The following is a 17,799-nucleotide window of genomic DNA, read 5'->3' on the forward strand; positions in this document are numbered from 1 at the left end:
TCTCCCCGTCTGGACGAGCGGAATTGAATGGTGCAACTGATTTTGCTGTGCTGTGTTAAATAAGATATTTGCATGACTGCTTTTGTTTTATTTTGTGAATAGCAAAAAGCATTCAACCCCATAAAACATGTTTTTATTGGTCGCTCGTCCATTTCATATCCCATAGCTTAACCACTCATATCTTTGGATTCCACTCGATGAGGCGAGCAGTACGAGTACCACCTTGATGGGTCTGCGACGTTTCCTTCCAGAGTTATTACCAAAAAACCACAAACTTCCAGAATCCTCTCGGTTTGGGGTCAAAATGTTGTCGCTCATTAAATCCCATAAGAAACATCGCATCTAATAAATGTGAGTGAATTCTCCCCGTCTGGACGAGCAGGATTGAATGGTGCAACTGATTTTGCTGTGCTGTCTTAAATAAGATATTTGCATGACTGCTTTTGTTTTATTTTGTGAATAGCAAAAAGCATTCAACCCCATAATACATGTTGTTTTATTGGTCGCTCGTCCATTTCATATCCCATAGCTTAACCACTCATATCTTTGGATTCCACTCGATGAGGCGAGCAGCACAAGTACCACCTTGATGGGTCTGCGACGTTTCCTTCCAGAGTTATTACAAAAAAACCACAAACATCCCAGAATCCTCTCGGTTTGGGGTCAAAATGTTGTCGCTCATTAAATCCCATAAGAAACGTCGCATCGAATAAATGTGATTGAATTCTCCCCGTCTGGACGAGTGGAATTGAATGGTGTAACTGATTTTGCTGTGCTGTGTTAAATAAGATATTTGCATGACTACAATTGTTTTATTTTGTGAATAGCAAAAAGCATTCAACCCCATAATACATGTTGTTTTATTGGTCGCTCGTCCATTTCATATCCTATCGCTTAACCACTCATACCTTTGAATTCCCCTCGATGAGGCGAGCAGTACGAGTACCACCTTGATGGGTCTGCGACGTTTCCTTCCAGAGTTATTACAAAAAAACCACAAACATCCCAGAATCCTCTCGGTTTGGGGTCAAAATGTTGTCGCTCATTAAATCCCATAAGAAACGTCGCATCGAATAAATGTGATTGAATTCTCCCCGTCTGGACGAGTGGAATTGAATGGTGTAACTGATTTTGCTGTGCTGTGTTAAATAAGATATTTGCATGACTACAATTGTTTTATTTTGTGAATAGCAAAAAGCATTCAACCCCGTAATACATGTTGTTTTATTGGTCGCTCGTCCATTTCATATCCCATAGCTTAACCACTCATATCTTTGGATTCCACTCGATGAGGCGAGCAGCACAAGTACCACCTTGATGGGTCTGCGACGTTTCCTTCCAGAGTTATTGCCAAAAAAACACAAACTTCCAGAATCCTCTCGGTTTGGGGTCAAAATGTTGTCGCTCATTAAATCCCATAAGAAACATCGCATCTAATAAATGTGAGTGAATTCTCCCCGTCTGGACGAGCAGGATTGAATGGTGCAACTGATTTTGCTTTGCTGTGTTAAATAAGATATTTGCATGACTGCTTTTGTTTTATTTTGTGAATAGCAAAAAGCATTCAACCCCATAATACATGTTGTTTTATTGCTCGCTCGTCCATTTCATATGCCATAGCTTAACCACTCATATCTTTGGATTCCTCTCGATGAGGCGAGCAGTATGAGTACCACCTTGATGGATCTGCGACGTTTCCTTCCAGAGTTATTACAAAAAAACCACAAACATCCCAGAATCCTCTCGGTTTGGGGTCAAAATGTTGTCGCTCATTAAATCCCATAAGAAACGTCGCATCGAATAAATGTGATTGAATTCTCCCCGTCTGGACGAGCGGAATTGAATGGTGTAACTGATTTTGCTGTGCTGTGTTAAATAAGATATTTGCATGACTACAATTGTTTTATTTTGTGAATAGCAAAAAGCATTCAACCCCATAAAACATGTTGTTTTATTGGTCGCTCGTCCATTTCATATCCCATAGCTTAACCACTCATATCTTTGGATTCCACTCGATGAGGCGAGCAGGACGAGTGCCACCTTGATTGGTCTGCGACGTTTCCTTCCAGACCTATTACCAAAAAACCACAAACATCCAGAATCGTCTCGGTTTTTTGGTCAAAATCTTGTCGCTCATTAAATCCCATAAGAAACGTCGCATCGAATGAATGTGATTGAATTCTCCCCGTCTGGACGAGCGGAATTGAATGGTGTAACTGATTTTGCTGTGCTGTGTTAAATCAGATATTTGCATTACTGCTTTTGTTTTATTTTGTGAATAGCAAAAAGCATTCAACCCCATAATACATGTTGTTTTATTGGTCGATCGTCCATTTTATAACCCATAGCTTAAACACTCATATCTTTGGATTCCGCTCGATGAGGCGAGCAGGACGAGTACCACCTTGATGGGTCTGCGACGTTTCGTTCCAGAGTTATTACCAAAAAACCACAAACTTCCAGAATCCTCTCGGTTTGGGGTCAAAATCCTGTCGCTCATTAAATCCCATAAGAAACATCGCATCGAATAAATGTGAGTGAATTCTCCCCGTCTGGATGAGCGGGATTGAATGGTGCAACTGATTTTGCTGTGCTGTGTTAAATAAGATATTTGCATGACTGCTTTTGTTTTATTTTGTGAATAGCAAAAAGCATTCAACCCCATAATACATGTTGTTTTATTGGTCGCTCGTCCATTTCATATCCCATAGCTTAACCACTCATATCTTTGGATTCCACTCGATGAGAGCTGAACGCTGGACGCCACTAAACTATTTGTTTATTTTAGCAGGTGTTGCCCACTGAGCCATTGTAGCCTTTTTTTCAGAAGAGACCTGGCCACACATTATAGTCCAACGAAGTGGCTTATCATCGTGTGGAAATGTTAGCAGCCAAATACTCTTAAACGCGTGATCCTGATTGATATTAAATGTGGAGGAAGAAACCCAGAGGGCCTGGAGAAAAAAAAAAAAACACGCGACCGAGGGGAGAGACGCAAACAAATTCCAAATATTACAGCAGGCGAGGTAGTGAACATCTCGCCACCGCGGCGCCCAAGCGCTGAGTCTGGGTCAACACTCATTTTTTACTTTTGGTGAATTGCGTCTTCGCGTTAACCGGGTCAGAGGGCCATTTGCCACGCAACACGGCAGGGACATCCTAGCAGGCATTTGTGGTTGAAACTCGTTGCCCGCAGTTATAACGCCGTGAGTTGGGGGCTGAGTTATGCAATTAAAATGGTTATTTATAACATGTGCGATGTTGAAATGTCTCTTCAGCACCACGGTCTTTGCATAGAAGCACTCTTACAAAATGGAGCTGTATACCATTCACAAAAGCACCATGCCATAACCTTACAACAGTTCCATCTCCCAGCAGCTCACTTGTATACCCGTTTCCTTGCCAGAGGCTATGTTTGATCCTTAAATCTACACATTCATTGGGAACCTACCCCGATTTAGTAAAAAAAACTCACATTTTAGAATTTCCCACTGCATGTCACTGCCAACCGCACACTCACCTCTTACCCACTGATAGCTTCTGATTTGACAAACCCATTGTTAGACCTACACCATACCTCTTTCTCAGGAAGTCCATGTAACAGTGGAATGTGTTTCAAATTCCGTGAGTTGGTAGCGCTTCCAATGCACGTGCGTTACAGTTTTAGGGACGAGGCTGTCTGCCTGTGCGTGAGTTTTAGGGATGAGGCTGTCTGTCTGTGCGTGACAGCTGTAGGGACGAGGCTGTCCGCCTGTGCGTGACAGCTTTGGGGATGAGGCTGTCCACCTGTGCGTGACAGCTGTAGGGACGAGGCTGTCCGCCTGTTCGTTACAGCTGTAGGGACGAGGCTGTCCGCCTGTGCGTTACAGCTGTTGGGACGAGGCTGTCCGCCTGTGCGTGACAGCTGTAGGGACGAGGCTGTCCGCCTGTGCGTTACAGCTGTAGGGACGAGGCTTTCTGCCTGTGCGTGACAGCTGTAGCGATGAGCGTGTAGAGGCGATGTGCGGGGCCGGACGTCGTTGCTGATCGCGAATCCCAGGCGCGCTACGACCACCTGGAGCACGTCAGCAGCTGTGGCCCCTCTGCCTGGAGATGTTCTCCAAGCCCGTGGTCATCGTGCCCTGCCAGCACAACCTGGGCCACAAGTGCGGCAACGACGCGTTGCAGTTGCTCGCCCGAACGCTCGCCTGTGACACTCACCTGCACGTTCACCTGTACACTGACATGAACGCTCACTCACCTGTACATTCTCTTGCACACTCACCTGTATACTCATTCGCCTGTGCACTCGCCTGTACGCTCACTTGCCTGTACAGTACTCACCTGTGCAGTGACTAGCCTGCACGCTCACCTGTTCATTGTCACCCCCCTCCCACCCTCCTTGGGGGTACGGGGGGGGGGGCGTGGTGCCGCCAGGAGGTGGTGCTGCACCGCCACGGCGTGTACACCTCCAACACAGACTCCTCCTCTACAACATCATCCACATCTACACGCAGCAGCAGCAGCAGCATGAGGGCAGGGGGCACGGGGCAGGGCAGTGACAAAGGGCAGGACACGACTGGGCCAGGGGGACAGGACGCAGGTGTAGGGGGCAGTGAAGGAGAGGAGGGAAGGGCAGGGTTTAGAGTAGGGTAGGAGGCAGGGAGGGCAAGGCTGTGTAGGGTAGAGTATTGGGGTAGAGGCGTATGGCTGGGTGGGGTAGTGTAGAGGAGGGCAAAACTGGGGATGGGCAGGGGTAGGGCAGTCTCAGGGCATGGTGGGCAAGGCAGCACAGCAGGAGAGGGCAAGGCTGGTCATAATCACCTTGTTGCTCTGTCTGGTAGTTGCGTTGTTGGTGATGGTGGTGGTTGTTGTTGTGGGGTGTGGTTGTAGTACTATGGCAACCCGTGTTGTTGGTGGTGGTGCTAATGGCCACGTTGTTATTGTAGTGGTTGTGATCAGTGTTGTTGTGTTCATTGTTGTCTCTGTCATCGCTGTCACCGTCATCATCACTGTTGTGATTCTCCACGCAGCGTCGTCATCGTTGTTGGAATCGCTGTTGTCCCAGTGTTGTTTATTGTTATCTCTGTGTTGTCATCCTCCAAGTGTTGTTGTTGTGCCAGTGTTATTGTTGTTGTCCTAGTTTCGTCGTCGTTGTTGTGGTGGTGGCGGTGCCCCCAGGGGCCCCGGCGGCCGCAAGGACGCGGAGCCGCGCTGCTTGGAGCACGGTGAGGAGGAGGAGCAGGAGGAGGAGACACGTGGACTGATCCTCCTCCTCCTGGTGCCGCACGCCCAGCTGCTCGCTCTGCAACCAGCGGCACAGCCAGACGGCAACGCTCGACGTCATCAACGAGCAGCGTGACGTGGACTACTCCTCATACCTCCTCAACCTCCTCACACCACCACGCACCACCACACACCACCACGCACCACCACGCACCACCACACACCACCACCACCACACACCACCACACACCTCACACCACCACACACCACCACGCACCACCACGCACCACCACACACCACCACCACTACACACCACCACACACCTCACACCACCACGCACCACCACGCACCACCACACACCACCAAGCACCACCACGCACCACCACGCACCACCACCACTACACACCACCACACACCTCACACCACCACCACGCACCTCACCACCACACACCACGACACACAACCACACACCACGAAACACAACCACACACAACCACACACCACCACGCACCACCACACACCACCAAGCACCACCACACACCACCACGCACCACCACGCACCACCAACCACTACACACCACTACGCACCACCACGCACCACGACACACCACCACGCACCACCACACACCACCACCACGCACCACACACCACCACGCACCACCACGCACCACCATACGCCACCACACACCACTACACACCACCACGCACCACACACCACCACGCACCACCACCACCACGCACCACCACGCAGCACAACGCACCACCACACACCACCACACGCCACCACACACCACCACGCACCACCACACACCACCACGCACCACCACGCACCATCACACACCACCACGCACCACCACGCACCACCATCACCACTACACACCACCACGCACCACCACACACCACCACGCACCATCACCACCACGACAAACCACCACACACCACCGCCACCACACCGCTCTTCACACTTTCACGCCCCTCATCTCCAGACCTTCACGCCCCTCCATATACCCTGATTCCATCTTCGCTCACCCCCTCGCTCATCCACACACCTCACACATCCACACGCCTTGTCACACCTCATCACACCACCTCGCACCACCTCACACCTCCACATGATGTTGGAACCGGTACATCCCCCCCTGTATAGTGAGCTGAGTGATGGTGCTGGTGATGCTGGTGATGATGGTGATGCTATGTCTGTTACTGATGGTGATAAATACGTTGGTGATGTTAATGACGGTAATGGCAGTGATGATAGTTAATTATGTTGGTGATGGTGATGTTGATGATGGTAGTGATGTTAATGGTGATAATGGGCCGTCGCCTCCAACAGGGTGGGCCAAGTCTTGGTAGTGTTGGTTATATTTGTAGTGGTCGACTTGACGCGAACAACTTTCTTGTTTTCTCCGACACATCTTGTATTACAACTCTTCACAGTACGTCTGTGACTCCGTCATTCCGCTTAGCCGCAGCTCGCTCGCCGCGCTCTGCCCGTCTCGCTCACTCCGCTTCCTTCCCCTATCCCTCACTGTCCCTTTGTGTCGTCCCTGTCTCTCTTCATCGCTCGCTGTCTCTGTCTCTCTCCGTCGCTCGCTGTCTCCGTCTGTCTCCGTCGCTCGCTGTCTCCGTCTCTCTCCGTCGCTCGCTGTCTCCGTCTCTGTCCGTCGCTCGCTGTCTCCGTCTCTCTCCGTCGCTCGCTGTCTCCGTCTCTCTCCGTCGCTCGCTGTCTCCGTCTCTCTCCGTCGCTCGATGTCTCCGTCTCTCTCCGTCGCTCGCTGTCTCCGTCTCTCTCCGTCGCTCGCTGTCTCCGTCTCTCTCCGTCGCTCGCTGTCTCCGTCTCTCTCCGTCGCTCGCTGTCTCCGTCTCTCTCCGTCGCTCGCTGTCTCCGTCTCTCTCCGTCGCTCGCTGTCTCCGTCTCTCTCCGTCCCTCGCTGTCTCCGTCTCTCTCCGTCGCTCACTGTCTTCGTCTCTGTCGCTCGCTGTCTCCGTCTCTCTCCGTCGCTCGCTGTCTCCGTCTCTCTCCGTCGCTCGCTGTCTCCGTCTCTCTCCGTCGCTCGCTGTCTTCGTCTCCGTCGCTCGCTGTCTCCGTCTCTCTCCGTCGCTCGCTGTCTCCGTCTCTCTCCGTCACTCGCTGTCTCCGTCTCTCTCCGTCGCTCGCTGTCTCCGTCTCTCTCCGTCGCTCGCTGTCTTCGTCTCTGTCGCTCGCTGTCTCCGTCTCTCTCCGTCGCTCGCTGTCTCCGTCTCTCTCCGTCGCTCGCTGTCTCCGTCTCTCTCCGTCGCTCGATGTCTCCGTCTCTCTCCGTCGCTCGATGTCTCCGTCTCTCTCCGTCGCTCGATGTCTCCGTCGCTCGCTGTCTCCGTCGCTCGCTGTCTCCGTCTCTCTCCGTCTCTCGATGTCGCCGTCTCTCGATGTCTCCGTCGCTCGATGTCTCCGTCTCTCGATGTCTCCGTCGCTCGCTGTCTCCGTCTCTGTCCGTCGCTAAATGTCTCTGTCTCTCTCCGTCGCTCGATGTCTCTGTCTCTCTCCGTCGCTCGCCGTCTCAGTCTCGTCTCCGTCGCTCGATGTCTCCGTCACATTGCTGGATTCAAACTCGGGTCTCCAAATTAATATTTCAGTGTGTAAACCACTGCTCCCATATTTAATTAACTACTGGTTAATTGGCCCATTAACTGTTGAATTAAATGTAATTTCTATCAACTCACCTATCCATATCAGTGATGATGATGATGATACGTATTTAGCGCGCAGCGCGACAGACCCGGTGACCTGAGTTTGATTCCTGCTCAAGGTCAACACCAGTCAGGATTATGTGAAACGGTCCTGGGCCTCCCCTAGGTCGACTCAGCCTCAAATGAGTACCTAGTGCGGTGTGTAAACAACACCATTTGGGAGACAAAGGCAGTTGGGCATGGTGCTGGCCATCTACCCCATCGCATACCATGCCAGCCTTAATAGGTGCTCGCTAACACCACCTGCCCCAACAGTCTGTTAAGGCTATAGGGGGGATGTTTGTCATCGTGTGAGTGATGGGGCAATAGTACAGAAAGTAGACAAGTTTCCGTACCTGGGCAGTGTGCTTCTAACCAACTCCAGTTTGGCTGCAGTTGTCTCACCCTGAATCCGCTGAGCAGCACTGCATTTGTTTTTCACCGTGTGAACGAAAATTAAGTTGAATATTTTGAGGTTCTTTAAAAATTATTACTAAACACTGCTTATAAACATAAACGCATAAATGCTGAGAATATAATGTCAGATGCATATCGTCTGTACTTTATACAGTGGCTTGTGCTAAGAAACTGCCAGTCAGACGCAAACTTGTCATGCTGGGGTGTTATTGCCAGAAACGCCTTTGTTTCCCCAGCGCTGATTTTTACCAACCACACCTGGTATTCAATTAAGATTGAGTCGACTTAGGGGAGGGGTAGGGCCGGTTCAAATATAATTTACCACTGCTATTGGCCACGACCGGGAATTATGTGAAATAGTATCGGAGCCAGATGACATCCCCGTCGCACCCCACGGTAAACAGGAGGAAATGGCTCTGACACTCGGGTCCGTATGTTTACACGGGCCTTCCCACCATAATGGTCCTTAATGATTGTGAACAGAGTCAGGGACCCCAAAAGCACAAAGAATAACCCAAGACCGTGGCCTCTTATTGGTATTGGAGGTCTTCACCAGGTCAAGAGAGCTTCCTGGTGTGTGCACGTGTTCCACTGTTGCGGTGCCCTGCAGTGGCATTTTGGTGACACTTTTTTTTTTCAATTTGTGGAGGAAATTTCTCCTGCCATGGCCAGGTTGGATCTGATGTATGGAGTCCCACTGCTTGCGGTGGTGAGGGGCCAGTGAGCTTCCTGATGGTTTGATCCACAATGAGGCGCTTCTTTGGGATGTTTGCGTTCTTCCAATTGTTTATCCACTCAAGCATATCGGTTGTGTGGACATAAGCCGGATGGATTTAAGAAACGTTTCCATTGATTACCACGATAACAGATCAAACTAGCGACTTCTGGATTGTGTACCAACCATTGCGTCATGCCAGCGTCTTGTGATGTCATGGTTATAGGTGGGGGGAAATAACAACCAGGGTACAAGGTGTTAGTGTGTCGTGAGTTTGAGGACACAGTTTCAAATATAGTTATTTTTTTATTTTTTTCCTCTCCCCCCAAATGGGGTAAAAACAAATAAATTGCAATGTATAAGGGTTGTGGAGGAAAGGGTTGGTAGGAGAATGTGTGCCGAGATCGCCAGCAATCTGCGGCGGACGCCTGCTCACTGTACGAACGCCTCCCGTGGAATCCGTCCGGTAGTCGGACGAAAAGGAACGATGAAGGTAGGCGACCGCGGTTTTCGGAGATCCGAGGCGGACGGCGACAGTGATGAGGGAAGGGGGGAGAGAGAGGGGTGGAATAGAAGGGGAGATGGGCGGTATCGTTAGTGATGCTCGTCAAACGCGAATGCGCCCGACCGTTTGCTATCAGTCGTGTCCATAAACGGTGCGGATGGGACGGCACTCACGTTCAGTTCCATGAGGGTGTTCGCACACTGCTGGAACTGCCAGCTGTTCTCCTGCAGCCACCCGAGAGTGGGCGCGCACGCACACAGGAGAGACGTCAACATGACTACCCAGTTTGCCAACCAGATAACTAGGCCTGGCCTGGATCCCATGGCAGCCTGAATGGGCGACGCCACTCCAAGTGGGTCATGTAAACCCCTTACATTGTGCCGCTTTGCTCGCTTTCCTATGGGAGCTGCACGCTTTGATGTTGGCCGACTTCGGAAACAGTCATAATGTCACAAAGTCAGTGCACAAGAGGTGCAACTGTTAAGCTGCTGCTGATTAAGTTTAAGTTTTTGCCAATGTTTTGTAAAATAAAATGGTGGATATGTAAACAAGTGATTGATTAGAGCTTGGTATATGCTTAAGCCATTTCAAGCATACGTTAAACCTCTAATAATAATTATTTTAAAATAAATATTGTTCCTTTCATCTGGCTGTGGACAAAATGGAGGATGGGAAGTGGTAGGAGTAATGCCAGGGTTGTGGCCAAAGAGCCGCATGGCCCTCGAAAAGTTGGGAGAATAAATATTTCTCATTGTTGCAGCGAAGCGTACCGCAATTCTGTGCACCACCGCAGGCGTGGAGGGCACCACAGGCGTAGAACTTCGCAGCTGCGAAAGCATCTGCCCATCCTGATGGTGACAATGGTGAAGGTAGTGGTTGTAAAAAGTGGTATAGATCATGGCGATAATGATTGTGATTGATTATAGTGGTGAGCATGATTATGGAAACAGTAGTCGTGGTGATGAAGATAATGGTAAAGATGGTAATGATTGTTGTGGAAGTAGTAGTTATGGTGAAAGGGATCATGGTGATGATGGAATTACATTATGATGTTGGCGGTCAGGATGAAGATGACGGCAATAGTGGTGGTGTTTGTGGCAATGATGATGATAGTGATGATTGTGGTAACGATGGTAGATGTGTGACGAAGATAGTCAAAGATGGTGTTAGAGATAGATGATTGAAGCAATAAGTGATGATGTTGATAACCGCCAGCAGGACAAAAACAAAAAACAGATGACATTCAACAGCTGCTCATGTTCCTCTGTGTCATCTGTAAACTGCACGTAACCTTTTCTTAAGTGAACTCTTATACAAACAATTAAGAAACTTAAGTGGGCTCGGGCAGGACACGTCTTTATAAGGGTTAATGGCTGATGATCAAGAATGCAGCAATGAGATGGAACCCATCTAACAGTTGTTCATGGGCAGGTGCTAGGTGGGTTATTACAATTTCGCAATCATGAGAAATTTCAATGGCTTAGGGGAGGTATTCATCCAGCAGTAGTTTGACCAAGGCAGGAAATGATGACCTTCTTCAGAAGTGTTTTACTTGGTGCATTTGGCAAAATCCTCTGATCACAAGCACTTTTGCATGTGTGGGGAAACTGGAATGCACGGAGACACAAATATCACAGAGAGTGGGGATAGCTTGAGGGCCGGCATCTGTGGAGGGTCACTCACCAGGATCACGAGCTGTGGAAAGTGGTTTCGCACGAAGCTGTTGACACACACACATGCAGTTAGAGATGGGACACAAGGCCAAGGGAGTGTGTGTGAGTGACCGGGTGGATGAACGCATGAGCGAGCGGGGTGTTGAGTGCATGGGTGAAGCTGGAGGGTGGGGGAGTAGGCGTGCGGGCGAGCCATTGGTTGAACAGGCAACCACAAAGATAAACCATGTAGATGAGTGGGTGGATAAGCATGAGGACGAGTGAGTGCCTGGGTGAGTGGGGAGCTGCGTGGACGGACAGGCGAATGGGTAAGCGGGCAATGTCGCGTTCATGACGAAGGAGCGGTACCTCATGTAGGCATTTGGGTCGTGGAAGGAGTCGCACAGCGGATTCCCGTTCAGCCATAGCTCTTTCAAATTGAAGGCCTTCAGTGGGTAAAGTTCCCTCACATCTTTGAGCTGCATGGCAGGGGAGATATTTCCATACAATTAGGGGCATAAGGGCCATGCTTCTGGGCAACTTACCACAAGTTATGCATTACAATCCATGCCCACGCATGGATTGTAACGCTTTGCAGAATGCATTTGCCTTAGCGTGCAAAAGCTGACGCGCAGCTGTCACGGCAAAATGTGTATGCATATTTGTAAACAGTCCCTTGTGCTATAGTTTGCATCTCTTTTGGTTAACCCTTTCATCATTGGTGTGCGGTATTCAGTTGGGTGTCCTTGATAGTAACAACACATTATACAAACATTTCGTTTATATTGGATCACATTTTATGAACGTTACATTGCCCTCCATTACGAATGGGCAGAGTCAATGCAGAAATTCCTTTAATATTCGTTGAAAAGGGTTAACAAAGGAGGCCAAATACTGCAATCACATATTCTAAGTGAATGTATCAGCTCTCAACTTAATTGATTAATTAGCCCATTTCAGCATAATGGTCAAATTCAAGAGTCCATGCTATGTTTCGTCTTTTGTTTGTATTAATTGTATTTTGTTTGTGTGGTCTGTCCTGTCCAGTATGTACTGTGTCCCATTTGTACTGACCGTCTCATCGTATGTCTCACTGTACTCTCTTGTCTGCACTGTCTTGTTGCCTATCTTGTTCATGCAGCCCAATATGTTTTGTCCATATAATTAGTTGTCTGCCTTGTCTGTCTCTTATGTGTCATTAGCCTAATTTAACGTGCATATAATTTGCATGAATAATAAAGAACTGGTTCCGACACACCATTTGGTGCATGCGTTGTGAGTGCAATGACTGAAGTTAATTGACGTATTGATGCGGAGTTGCGGGCCTACTGTACAAAGTACATCAACAGGTACCACCCATAGGTGATACATGTTGATGTACTAAACTGCAATAGTACGTTTCACATTTGTGTATTCATTGCATTTAAATAATTAATTACGTTTCCACTAATTAAAGGCATATCTGATACCCAATACATGCTTAAAATAATATCAAGCGAATCGGAAATGAACAAGTACCAAAACAAAAGGAGACGATATAAGATATAATAGTAGGTATATCGATACTTGGATTGAATCGCGTAACGAACGGTCGACTCGCTGTGGCGAGGAATCTGAACCAACGCGACGCTCGCACCAGAGGTGCACCAGGCATGCGAGCGTCACGTCGCGATTTATTGAACGGCGCTCACACCCACATTGTTTTTGGAGAGGTTCAGCTTCTTGAGAGATGGAGTGTGCTGGGCAAGTTTTGCCAGGTCATCCAACCGGTGCAGGTCATTGCACGTTAGATTCAGGGATGTGATCTGTGGGAGTGGAAAGCAAGGGAGGCACAGAAAAGAAAAAGGTCCCTCTTATAGCCTTAACAGTCTTTTGCAGAAAGTGCTGTGAGCGAGCACCTATGAAAGCCAGCACGGTACACAAGGGTGGTCAGCACCACGCCGACCGCCTCTGTCTCCCTAGTGGTGATGTTTACACACTGCACTAGGTACTCATTTGAGGCTAAGTCGACCGAGAGGAGGCCCAGGACCGGTTCAGATAATCGTCACTGGTGTTGGCCGTGAGCGGAAATCGAACTCTGGTCGCTCGATTCATAGCGCAGCGTGCGAACAACTGCACTACCGCTCCCCTCTAAGGGAGGCAAAAGACAAAGATCCCCAGTATAGCCTTAACAGACTAGGAGCAAGTGCTGTTAGCGAGAACCTATGAAGGCCAGGATGGCACACGAGGGGGTGGGTGGCCAGCACCACGCCGACCGCCTTTGTCTCCCCAGTGGCGATGTTTACTCACCGCACTAGGTACTCATTTGAGGCTGAGTCGACCTAGTGGAAGCCCAGGACCGGTTCAGAATAATTGTCACTGATTTTGGCCGTGAGCGGGAATAGACACTTGGGCCGCTAGGTTCGTAGCGCAGTGCAGTGCCACCACCTACGGTTTAGCAGCAATAGCAGCAATGTAAATGTCGTGCCGTGCCTCGTTTTGGTTTTATCTCAAGTCGATGGTCGGCGATGACCGCGAGGTAAAATGGGGGCTACGCAACCATGAAGCACGCACCAACATCCACGTGTGGCGACGCGCCTCTAATCCAGCACTAATTAATCTAGTCGCTAATACCAATGCCACATTATACTGCAGTTTGGTACGTATTTTGTACTGGTAGGAACCTCCTGGTTCCACCCAGCCCACAAGGGATTATTGTGTCCGTCTGTCGTCCATCCAAAAATGGGAGGGGTGGGGCTGGGTGGAGAGGGGAGGGTGGGGAGGGGCTGGGTGGGGAGGGAGGGGCGGGGTGGGGAAGGCGGCCACGGCACACACGAGGGGGTGGGTGGCCACCAACCACGTCCGGCCATCTTCACGACATTTTTCCCTCCACGTGGAGAATCAACAACATGCGTTTGGAGTATGCGGATGCTCACAATCTCTAAATTATAAGCCGCCAATTCGTTGAGCCATCATTCGAGGCAAGCAACGTTCCTACCAGCTCCCTCTGCAGGAATGTGTTTTAAGAGTAATAATGCCCTACAGACGAATGGACCAAGAGAGCTAACGCAGCAACACTATACCTTAGGTGCAAAGCATTAAAACACGTGGGGAGAGGAGAAGGCCGTACCATTGGAATATTCTCTCGGATGATCTTGTTCAGACCATCCATGTGGTCCTTCCGGTTCAAAACCAGGTCGACACCACGTGCCTCCAGCTCTGGGGAGTGGGGGAGGGTGATCGTGCATTCATTACGCGTTGCGTTCAACTCAACTCCTACCCTCGCGATGCATACAGTGAGTGATGCGTATAAGGATGAATTAATTAAATATTAGTTAAAATGACATGACAATGATATCTTTAGGCTAACAGGATGAATAAACTAGAACAAATGAGACTAAAGAAACAGTATGAACGATTCTCGGCTCAAATAATAAAGCTGAGTTGTGACAAGTTGTCAATGTGCAGGAGTGCAAAGTAAACTTAAAAAAACACAAATGTTTGTTTCAATTACCTTCATTAATTCTGACCGCCTTCAAGTCCAGAGCTTTGTTGGTAGGGTCATATTTTTGGCTCAAACATTTCTGTAAAAAGAACACGCACATGTCGCATCCCCCATTAGCATAAACTGGCTGCTATGACAGGGTCTGTTGGGGTGCACCAATTTTAAGCACAATGTGAGGACACAGCATCACCATGTCATCTACACGCATTGCGTGTCACTCAGTGACACGGCTTTTGCAGTAGAAAAACAACCTGTCGCTGCCTGAGCCGCGCTGAGTTGACTTGGCACAGCAGTGGGCATAGTAACACACAGACCTGGCTGTCTTTGTCACTGCTAACATTGTCTACGTAATGGCCCTGTACGTTTATTTTAGGTCAAATTGACCAAGCTCAGATACCCACTCTAACAGCAGGGTGATTACTGGAGCCGGGACCAGAGTGCAGTGGGTTTGCTCAACCAACCACAGAAAATACTCCCTGTTTAGGCTTACAGAGTATTGGGGGCAGCGAGTGCTCTTCGTGAACACTAATTAAGGCCGGAAAGGTACACCAGACGGTGATGTGGTGAGCACCACACCAAGCTGTGTTTGTCTCCCCATTGGTGATGTTAACAAACTGAACCAGGTATAAATATATGGTTGCGTCCATATAGGAAAAGTGTCATAGCATCACAAGTTTAAGAGGGCATGGCTCTAAAGAAAGCTGTCTATGGTGTGGACCAATCAGTTTAAAAGACAATGCATATACTACCAGAGCATGTTTTTTGTTTGCATGTTCACCACGAGCATATATGGTTAATGCAGACATGATTCCTTGCAAAAGGTTTCAAAATGGTGTTATAACATCTTAACACTATTTTTATTGCCAGAAAGGCTAACATCTATTCTTATATATCAATGTTGCATGTCGATTTAAACTAGATACTTTACAACGTCAAAGTTTAGTTTGTTTAACCAGTTGAGAATTCAAGAGACCAGGATGTGTTCACTTTTTGTCAAGGAGCATAAACCATCACATGAGCTCCAGTCATCCTCGTAGTGGCTTTTGGCCACTCATCGAAAAAAGATAGTCACTGCATCGAGCGCATTCAAATGCACTTCTGCGGCCTTCTGGAACGCTCTTCCAATATCAGGAAGCTACTGGAGCTATGCACTCTTAAATATAAATTGACAACTCATTTCCCTATAACTACTTGTTGTGTTTAGTTGTCCTCCCGCACCTCCGGTCAGCATGGTTGGCTATGTATGGTGTGAAATAAGTTTAAATGCATACATTTCCGAGAGTGACCTGGGTCACCAAAATGACAAGTCTCTATATTCTATAATTATTTTGGTGCAACTGTTAACCTTTTATAATTGGCATTTCTTTCTCAAAACCTGATACCTAGGATACTCCATCTCCACGTTTGCACACCCCCCAGTACATTTACCGAGATCTCGAACCAGCACAATTGGCTTGGCACCGCAGAATCGGCTTTGAAGATGCGCCGCTTGGCCATCAGCAGCTGCTGCCGCTGCGCCTTGCAGATGGACATCGTATAGGGTCCGCTGGTGGTGGCAACGCAGGTGCACCACAAACAAAACACAACAGCACAGAACATCAGCGATGAGGGCAAGAATTAGGCACATGAGATAAACCTGCGCTTTGCCCAGACAGAGGCAGTGTCCAGGCTCTACTCGAGGTTTGCATTATATTCTAGGTCGCTAGTCGACTATAATAGGAACGTGACTAATAGCCACAGGCAGAGCAAGATGTATACTGGATGTGGTGCGCCGGGTTGAGGTTATTAGTCAAAATGTTACTGACCCAGACAGACCCAGCTGAAATTATGCCCCGACTCTAAAAATAACGCAATAGCTAAACACTGATGGATGTATATAGCGTCTAACTCGAACACATCTCTAGATGCTGTATGAAAACCAGGGCGTGCGCACCATGGAGAATCAGATGTGGGCTCCGAGGATTGAGGTGAGAGCCTCATTCACCGCTATGGGAAAAGAGTATTGTGGTGGCCTTCCGGATCATATAGAGTAAATAACCCTCTTGTAGCCTACCTAGGTTGTAAGAGCAAGTGATGTCAGTGAGCGCCTATTAAGGCCTAAATGGCATGTAAAGGGGTGGGTGGTTTGGTCAGCCGCACCCGGCCGCCTTCACTGCCCCATTGCTGCTAAAGTTTTCACAATGCAGCAGGTACAAATCGACTTTGGGCAGGCCCGGGGACCGGTTCATATATCAATCTCCACTGATGTAGCCATGGCTGGAAATCAAACTAAGGTCCCCAGGTACATAGTGCAGTGGCCTAATCACCGCGTCCCCTCTGCACACACATGCACGGTGTGCGCTCAGTTAAACTTACCGGCGCTGGCAGGAACCCGACCTATCCCCCTTGTCCACATTTCCACGTCCACTCATACGATGGGAGCGGGGGATTCGGCCATCTCTAGCATCTCGTCCTCCGCTACTACAAGAGCCTCCGCCATCACCTCGTGTCCATCCTGCACCATTCCTTGTTTTCCAGGTGCCCATATGGTGTGCATATTCGCCTCTCTTTCCACCACGTGCGGGGAACCCAGACAACTCCTCAAACATGTGGGGTCTGGGGCCTCTATGAGGACTCCTGGCTGTAGCCTGGGTCTCCATGCACACTTCATGCTCTGTGGACACGGTGGTGGGGGGACTAAAATCTGAGTCAGTGGAGAATATTAATTTGTGAACTTACATTATAATACATGTGCGACAGTGCTGTATGTTGTACATTAATGCTGATGTGTGTTTTGTATGTTATAGGTTTGTGTTGTGTGTTATTGCTGCTGTGTTGTGCGATAGTGACGCGCACCTTGGAAAGTCATGTTCGCCATGGCCACGCAGAGCGAGAGGATGTCGGCTTCGTTCGCCATAGCTGTTGTCGCCGTCGTGGACTCCACGGCACTGCTGGGCTGTGATTCGCGTTGCTTGGCCGTCTTCGTGTTCCGCGCCACTGTCACAGCCAACTTCTCCGCCTCCCTCCGCCGTCTGATGCGTGCTTCCGCCCTGCCGTCTCTGAGACCCCGCCCCTTCCGGGTTACCGAGATCTCGCGAGAGCCGCGCCCGTCACGAGATCTCGCGAGAACCGC

The 17,799-nt window shown here is 49.1% G+C and overlaps 1 protein-coding gene across 2 annotated transcripts; it reads right to left on the bottom strand.

The window, feature by feature from the left end:
• Window positions 1–9,339: 9,339 nt before the first annotated feature.
• On the bottom strand, window positions 9,340–17,779 carry LOC116945277 (uncharacterized). 2 transcript variants are annotated; one of them, XM_076056954.1, is made up of 11 exons: window positions 17,523–17,779; window positions 17,043–17,370; window positions 16,116–16,233; window positions 14,697–14,766; window positions 14,313–14,401; window positions 12,901–13,008; window positions 11,573–11,682; window positions 11,235–11,271; window positions 10,322–10,399; window positions 9,725–9,775; window positions 9,340–9,481 (listed from the first exon to the last, which is right to left on the bottom strand). In XM_076056954.1, the coding sequence occupies exons 1-11, from the start codon at window positions 17,581–17,583 to the stop codon at window positions 9,479–9,481; spliced, it is 1,053 nt and encodes a 350-aa protein (XP_075913069.1). In that variant the 5' UTR covers window positions 17,584–17,779; the 3' UTR covers window positions 9,340–9,478. The 2 variants fall into 2 exon arrangements, with proteins under 2 accessions (XP_075913069.1, XP_075913070.1); XM_076056955.1 differs by having other exon boundaries at window positions 17,043–17,340; window positions 17,523–17,777.
• Window positions 17,780–17,799: the final 20 nt, after the last annotated feature.

Source organism: Petromyzon marinus, chromosome 79, assembly GCF_048934315.1.
Source record: "Petromyzon marinus isolate PM22_M1 ecotype Great Lakes invasive population chromosome 79, UKy_Petmar_22M1.pri1.0, whole genome shotgun sequence".
NCBI classification, from domain to species: Eukaryota; Metazoa; Chordata; class Hyperoartia; order Petromyzontiformes; family Petromyzontidae; genus Petromyzon; species Petromyzon marinus.

Coding starts and splice junctions, on each gene's coding strand:
- LOC116945277 (XM_076056954.1), bottom strand. CDS start 17,583: ATGGCGAACGAAGCCGACATCCTCTCGCTCTGCGTGGCCATGGCGAAC. Junction 13,009..14,312: donor TCCGAGAGAATATTCCAATG/GTACGGCCTTCT, acceptor CCACTCCCACAG/ATCACATCCCTGAATCTAAC. Junction 9,776..10,321: donor CGGTGGTGCACAGAATTGCG/GTACGCTTCGCT, acceptor GGGTGGCTGCAG/GAGAACAGCTGGCAGTTCCA.